This window comes from Embiotoca jacksoni, unplaced genomic scaffold, assembly GCF_022577435.1.
Source record: "Embiotoca jacksoni isolate LCO1_2020_lvr unplaced genomic scaffold, fEmbJac1.0.p SCAF_33, whole genome shotgun sequence".
In the NCBI taxonomy this organism is placed as follows: domain Eukaryota; kingdom Metazoa; phylum Chordata; class Actinopteri; family Embiotocidae; genus Embiotoca; species Embiotoca jacksoni.
This window is the reverse complement of record NW_027185385.1, coordinates 679,505-687,004: the sequence shown is the minus strand read 5'-3', so window position 1 is coordinate 687,004 and position 7,500 is coordinate 679,505. Positions and strand designations below refer to the sequence as shown.

The window sequence follows — 7,500 nt, the reverse complement described above, 5'->3', positions numbered from 1 at the left end:
CACGTCTCTGGATGGTGGAGGGAACCTGGAGAACCCGGAGAACCTGTAAAACCTGGAGAACCCGCAGAACCTGTAAAACCTAGAGAACCCGGAGAACCTGGAGAACTCTGAGAGCCTGGAGAACCCGCAGAGCCCGGAGAACCTGTAAAACCTGGAGAAACCGGAGAACCTGGAGAACTCTGAGAACCTGGAGAACCCGCAGAACCCAGAGAACCTGTAAAGCCTGGAGAACCTAGAGAACTCGCTGAGAACCTGGAGAACCCAAAGAACCTGGAAAACCTGGAGAACTCTGTGAACCTGGAGAACCCGGAGAACTCTTGAGAACCCGGAGAACCCACACAACCTGGAGAACCTGTGAAACCCGGAGAACTCTGAGAACCCGGAGAACCCGCAGAACCCGGAGAACCTGGAGAACCCACACAAACACAGAACAACCTCCAGGTTAGAACCCACACATGTTGTGGTTGTGACGGTGCTGACGTTGTACCCGTTGGGTTCCTGTGTTGCAGCGTTTCTGGATGGTCGGGATGCTCACTCCGTCCTGAAGCGCTTTCCTCGAGCCAACGGCTTCCTGGAGGAGCTGCGACAGGGAAACATCGAGAGGGAGTGTGGAGAGGAGAGCTGCAGCTTCGAGGAGGCCAACGAGGTGTTCGAGAACAAAGAGAAAACGGTGAGTTCACGATGGTGACATCACAGCCATGACATCACAGCCTACAGATCACCACCTCCTCCATCACCTGCCGGATGTCTGAGCAGCGGCTGATACACACTCTGTATGTAGTAGTACACACTCTCTATGTACACTCTCTATGGAGTAGTACACACTCTATGTAGTAGTACACACTCTAAGTAGTAGTACATACTCTCTATGTAGTAGTACACACTCTATGTAGTCGTGCTCACACTTTATGTAGTAGTACACACTCTAAGTAGTAGTACACACTCTCTGTGTAGTAGTACACACACTCTAAGTAATAGTACACACTCTATGTAGTAGTACACACTCTATATGTAGTATTACACAATCTATGTAATAGTACACACTCTATGTAGTAGTACACACTCTATGTAGTAGTACACACTCTCTATGTATTAGTACACCCACTATGTAGTAGTACACACTCTATGTAGTAGTACACACTCTATGTATTCGTACACCCACTATGTAGTAGTACACACTCTCTATGTAGTAGTACACACTCTAGGTAGTAGTACACTCTCTATGGAGTAGTACACACTCTATGTAGTAGTACACACTCTACAAAGTAGTACACAATCTATGTAGTAGTACACACTCTCTATGTAGTAGTACACACTCTACAAAGTAGTACACACTCGATGTAGTAGTAGACGCTCTCTATGTAGTAGTACACACTCTATGTAGTACTGCACACACTCTATTTAGTAGTACACAATCAATGTAGTAGTAAACACTCTACGTAGTAGTACACACTCTATGTAATAGTACTGCTGGGATATATACCCTCTGTGTAGTAGTACTGCTGGGATATATACTCTCTGTGTAGTAGTACTGTTAGGATATATACCCTCTATGTAGTAGTAGTAGTAGTAGTATATATTCTATATATACTGTATAATCGTTAAGTGTTGGACCTCCATTAGGATTTAACATGACTGATTCTCTCATGTTTGTTGCGTGTTGGAAATAAGCGCGTTGGATCACATGACTCCAGGACGAGACAACACGGACGTACATGAAGCTCAATGAGAGACAGCAAAATGAAACCCAGTGAAAGAACCAGCAGAACCACGAGGAGAACCAGCTCGTCCTCTCTGAGCTGCTGATGTTTGAACTGTAAACTATAAAAGAATCGGAGGTTTCCAACAACACGTAAACAGAAGAGTTCTCATGAATCAGCACTTTAGTCCCAAAATACACAGAGAAGGATCAGAGAACCGGAAATAGATTGATTGCAATTTATCGTATTCATAATGTGATTTTATATTTACATGATGTAGCCCACCTTCTCAATTCAGCTCACAGTCCAGGCTCTTCATGCTCTAAACATGGAGGGTCTACAGAACTATGTTCTCCAGGACGCGTCTACAGTCACCCAGTTGGAGTGTAGGACTGTGATTCAGGGACCTGGTCATCTTCAGGTCATCTTCAGGTCATCTACAGGTCATCTTCAGGTTATCTTCAGGTCATCTACAGGTCATCTACAGGTCATCTTCAGGTCATCTTCAGGTCATCTACAGGTCATCTACAGGTCATCTATAGGTCATCTACAGGTCATCTACAGGTCATCTACAGGTCATCTTCAGGTTATCTTCAGGTCATCTTCAGGTCATCTACAGGTCATCTATAGGTCATCTTCAGGTCATCTACAGGTCATCTTCAGGTCATCTACAGGTCATCTTCAGGTCATCTTCAGGTCATCTACAGGTTATCTTCAGGTCATCTTCAGGTCATCTACAGGTCATCTTCAGGTCATCTACAGGTCATCTACAGGTCATCTACAGGTCATCTTCAGGTCATCTACAGGTCATCTTCAGGTCATCTTCAGGTCATCTACAGGTCATCTTCAGGTCATCTACAGGTCATCTTCAGGAAACATGTAAACTAACCAGCACGGTGCTGCAATTAAATTATATGTCTGGATGTCAAACCACACATAATCAGACAGTTCAATTTACTTTATTAAATCTAATTTAAATAACTTTATATCAAAGCAAAGTGTTTGTGTTCATCGTCCATAAATAGTTTATGTTGATTTAACATCACCAAAGTAAACAATCAGTGCGTCACTAATATCCACCATCCAACCCAGTAAACCTCACGTCTTCTTCTCTTTTTTAAATTCAGCACCAAATCACAACAAAGTTTTTTTTCAGGACACTTTACAGTTATATAAAGAGAAACCCAACAGTTCAACGAGTGACAGCTAAGAGGAAAAACTCCCTTTAACAGGACGAACCCTCAGCATCTGCCTCAGCATCGACTTATTATTTATGAATGATGTATTATTTCCATCATTATAGGTATAATGTACTGTACTGGAGTGTCTTTGCTCCTCCTCAACCTGCCTGTCTTCATCTCTGTGAATTGATGCATTAAGTTTGTGTTTCAAAGTCATGAAATAAATGAGAGCGGTTCAGTATGTGGTTAACTTAATACAGGATTTTCAAAATAAGACGTGCTTTTTTGTAGCAGCCCTCAGGTTGGTCAGGAAGTCAGAGAGGTGTCATGAAGGAGTCCCAGAGAGGAGGTTCGTGGTGAGAAAGACAGGAACTGAAGCTGCTGCTGCTGCACTCACTACACCTCCTACATGACTCCATCAATCAAACCTAATCAATCAGTTCAGACTCAGTGATCCACAGATTACTGGTCAGATCTAAGAGGTAAAATAAGGTTCATGTGGTAAATGTAAAAGCACACAAGAAATGAAAACTGTTGAAAAATAATAATTAAACAAATAAAATGATAACAGTTCTTTGTACATAATAAATAAAACCTGATAAAAGATATTCTGAAGTGACTGTAACTGTCAATTGATTGTAGCATGAAGGAAAACAACTGAAAACAGGCGTTTCCATGGTAACTTAAGTCTGACTTATTGAAACCTCCTTTAGGAAACAGAATCTTCTCAACACAGGTTGGACGTGTGTTTACTGTACAATCAAACCTCTCCTCCTCCTGACTGGAGGTTCTGGTTTCAGTCGGACTCTGAAACACATGAAGAGCCGTGAAGTGAAGCTGGTTTCTAAACATGTTAAACGTCCTCTTCTTCCTGTCCAGATGGAGTTCTGGAAGACCCGCAGTATCTACACAGTGAGCAGCAACGGCGAGGGGCGGGCCGAGCGGGCCGACACCGTCTACATGGTGGTCCCTCTGCTGGGCGTGGCCCTGCTCGTCATCATCGGCCTCTTCCTCCTCTGGAGGTGCCAGCTTCAGAAGGCCACCCGCCGGCGGCCCGCCTATACCCAGAACCGCTACCTGGCCAACAACCGCAGCACCCGCAGCCTGCCGCGCATTCTGGTGCACCGGGAGACCAGCGGGCCCTCGGAGAGCGCGCACCAGGAGTCCAGCTCTCATCCCGCCGTGGTGGTGAACGGCGCCGAGAGGGGCGGAGCTCAGTCGGACTCCCACGGCCTCCACCAGCAGAACACTCGGGCTCTCTACGTCCAGGACTCCTCTCTGTCGGTGGCCTCCCGGCTGTCCGGCGCCACGCCGCCTCCGTCCTACGAAGAGGTGACGGGTCACCTGGAGAGCAGCGGTGATGAAACATGCGCTCCGTCCTACAGCGACCCTCCGCCCAAATATGAGGAGATCATCAAGGAGAAGTGAGACGGAGCTGCTGCTGCTGGAGGATTACAGCCTGATTCTAATTCACATTTCTGAACCTTTGTTTCAGTCCTGAAATGAACCTGCAGCCTGCAGCCGGTCACCGTCATGAGTCCGAGCACCACCCGGATCATTGTGAACATCACGTACTTTTTTTCTTCTGTTTTCATTTTACTGGGAATCAGTGACTTCATCACTGCTGCAGCTGTGACCGGACCAAACGTATCACCATGTGTAGAGAAGGGACTGTCTCACCTGTGGGAGGGGCCTGTTTCACATGTAGGAGGGGCCTGTCTCCCCTGTGAGAGGTGCTTGTATCTGACAGGTGTTCATGCACAGCACAGAGACATTAACGGTCCACCCAGCAGCTGTGACTGGACGGTTCCCGCCAACAGTCTGCTGTTTCCTGACTATGTAAACTGTACATACAGCTGTTAGTGCAGGTTGCTGTTCAGATGGTTGTTCTCCTGCTTCCTTGTTGCTTTAGATCACCTGAAAGTTGGGTGTTCACAGGTAGAATGAAAAGTGAAGCACACTTGTCAGACAAGGAAGAGATCAACAGATTCATGATGCTGAATCTGTGTTTATAATTAAATCATTCCACTTTTTACCTGAATGTGTCAGGCCACGCCCACACACCTGCTGCACTCTTTACATGTTAACCATTTAGTGCTGACCTACCTTCCTACCCAGAGAGCCCTACCGTGTCTCCTGGGACGGTTCTTCAGTTCTCCTGGACCTCAGACTTCATTTAATATCTGCCTCAGGAAGACAAACACAGAGGTCACCGAGTTCTTAGTACTAAACCCTCACACACAGTGGATGTGTTGCCAAATGTCCACCGTCTTAATCCTCAGAACAAGTGCTACCTGACTGAGGCCTCCAGTCGACTGGACCTGTGGACCAAACCCATCTCTGGACAAGCTGCTGCAGCTTATGATGGTTTTATATTAATACGATCAAACGGAGACTTTTCTAACCAGCCGTTGATCTGCAGTTTGGACGTCAGGCTGGATTACAGATGATTAGAAATGGAGTTAAATTAGAAGAAAATCTACGAGAGCTTTGATAATCAGCTCCTCAGTTTGATAATCAGCTCCTCTGAGGTCACCTATCAATCAACACTCCCAGCCTTCACCTCTGAACCCTCAGCTCTCTGAAGTCCTGCTGCTGTGAGGAAGAGACGATGAAACTATTCAAATACACACATGTATAATCACACAGCCACAATGTGTGTGTGTGTGTAGTGTATCAGAGTGTGTGTGTGTGTGTGTGTGTGTGTGTGTGTGTGTGTGTGTGTGTGTGTGTGTGTGAAGTGTATCAGAGTGTGTGTGTGTGTGTGTGTGTAGTGTATCAGAGTGTGTGTGTGTGTGTGTGTGTGTGTGTGTGTGTGTGTGTGTGTGTGTGTGTGTGTGTGTGTAGTGTATCAGAGTGTGTGTGTGTGTGTGTGTGTGTGTGTGTGTGTGTGTGTGTGTAGTGTATCAGAGTGTGTGTGTGTGTGTGTAGTGTATCAGAGTGTGTGTGTGTGTGTGTGTGTGTGTGTGTGTGTAGTGTATCAGAGTGTGTGTGTGTGTGTGTAGTGTATCAGAGTGTGTGTGTGTGTGTGTGTGTGTGTGTGTAGTGTATCAGAGTGTGTGTGCAGTCTGTGGATACAAAAAAGAACATCATTGTAAATAATAATGTTACTCAGTTTGCGGTCGTATCTCACCATCAGTGATGCTGACAGATGTTTGCAGCTGCACACTAAACAAATATGTCCAATTTAACATTACTTTATATTGACAGCCCCTCCCCCCATTGACAGCCCCTCCCACCAGTTTATGACAGGAACAGTAAGAGTGCAGTCACATATGAAGAGAGGCTCATTTTAAATTGACTTCAAACATAAACTGAATGAGTAAACTGCATCTAGCTGTAGATTTATTATATTTATTATAACATGACTATTGAAGCAGCAGTGTTTGGTTTCTGCCTGTTTTTTGTGGGGGAGGTGGGGGGCTGTCCTGTGTGATGAACAATTATGAGCTGTATCTGTTTTATTTTTAATATGATTCCAACTTATTATATTTTCAGTTTCTATCGTGATGGTTCAGTAGTTCTTTCATAAAACATGCAAAGCTGCAGAGTTTGATTGTATTTGACAGACAGGTGTCAGATGTTCCTGGTTCAGCTTTACAACATTATGCTTTCTGGTTCATGTAAACTGTGTTAATGTGAGAGTGAAACAGTATTCAGTGTAGGAGTTGAGTGGCCGCTGAGCCGACCCCAACACTGCCATGGCTGCTGGTTCTCCACGTCCACCTCGGTCCGAGCTCAGCGACCGCGACTCCATGGTTGTCGGACTACGTGCACTTACAGCTTTCCACAAGTGGCTTATTTTTTATTCAACGGTCAACTTCTTCACTGCCTATCCTGCAACTGTTTCACACGGCCTGTGTTCTGTCTGAAAACCAATAAATGATTATTTAATTGTGTGTTTGTCACAAATATGTACAGCTGATTTCTCTTTATTAGTGGACATGAATATAAGTGTCTTGTTTTTCTCACTTCGGCCTTTTTTACAGTTGAATTATCTCATATTTATTGGGCAGTTAGCGGTGAGTCCCCGGTTCGAGTCCCAGATAGACCTTCCAGCACTATTCCCTCATGTCCTGTCTGTCTCTGAGGCTCCTGTCTGAAAAGGACAAAATGTCCAAACCAGAATCCTTAAAAATCAACACGTCTATGTTTATATTTCACATATTTTTGTAGATATTTCTCCACCAATGCTGTGTGGATGAAACGTTGAACTCTATCCAGCTTTACAAACAGCAGACTGTGCAGATCAACAGGTGTTGATATGGTGTTTACATGCAGCTGTCGCTGCTCTTATTGTGAAGGGCAGTGACCGGAACAGGTCAGCGACAGCCGGCAGTCTGAGTATGTCGTCATAGGGAGTCCTCCTGCGCGTCTGACACGGTGACCGGGTCCCTCTGTCCTCTGTCCTCCAGGTCAGTCCCTCCTCGGTGTCTTCTTCGATCTTCTTCTAACTTCTGAACAGTTTCCTGCTCCTCCGTGACGTAACGACCGCGTCCCGTCGCGAGCTCTGACGCTTGACCTGTTGTCGACGGCGGGGACCTGTTGCTGCTGACGTCACGTGGTTGTTTGCGGCGCTGATTCATGTGGACTGTGTGTGTGTGTGTGTGTGTATGTGT

The 7,500-nt window shown here is 45.6% G+C and overlaps 2 protein-coding genes across 3 annotated transcripts in view; both read left to right on the top strand.

The window, feature by feature from the left end:
• The window catches only part of LOC138207681 (transmembrane gamma-carboxyglutamic acid protein 3), an 11,698-nt gene extending 4,918 nt beyond the window's left edge, over positions 1 to 6,780 (top strand). The window contains exons 3-4 of the mRNA XM_069165085.1: positions 510 to 670; positions 3,761 to 6,780. Of these exons, the coding sequence (XP_069021186.1) occupies positions 510 to 670; positions 3,761 to 4,309 (710 nt within the window). The 3' untranslated portion in view covers positions 4,310 to 6,780. The remainder of the gene's footprint in view (positions 1 to 509; positions 671 to 3,760) is intronic.
• Positions 6,781 to 7,210: 430 nt separating this feature from the next.
• Positions 7,211 to 7,500, top strand: part of LOC138207670 (mitochondrial fission factor homolog A-like) — an 11,182-nt gene continuing 10,892 nt past the window's right edge. For both annotated transcript variants that reach the window (XM_069165064.1, XM_069165062.1), the window contains exon 1: positions 7,211 to 7,296. The gene's annotated coding sequence lies outside the window, so the exon portion shown is untranslated. The remainder of the gene's footprint in view (positions 7,297 to 7,500) is intronic.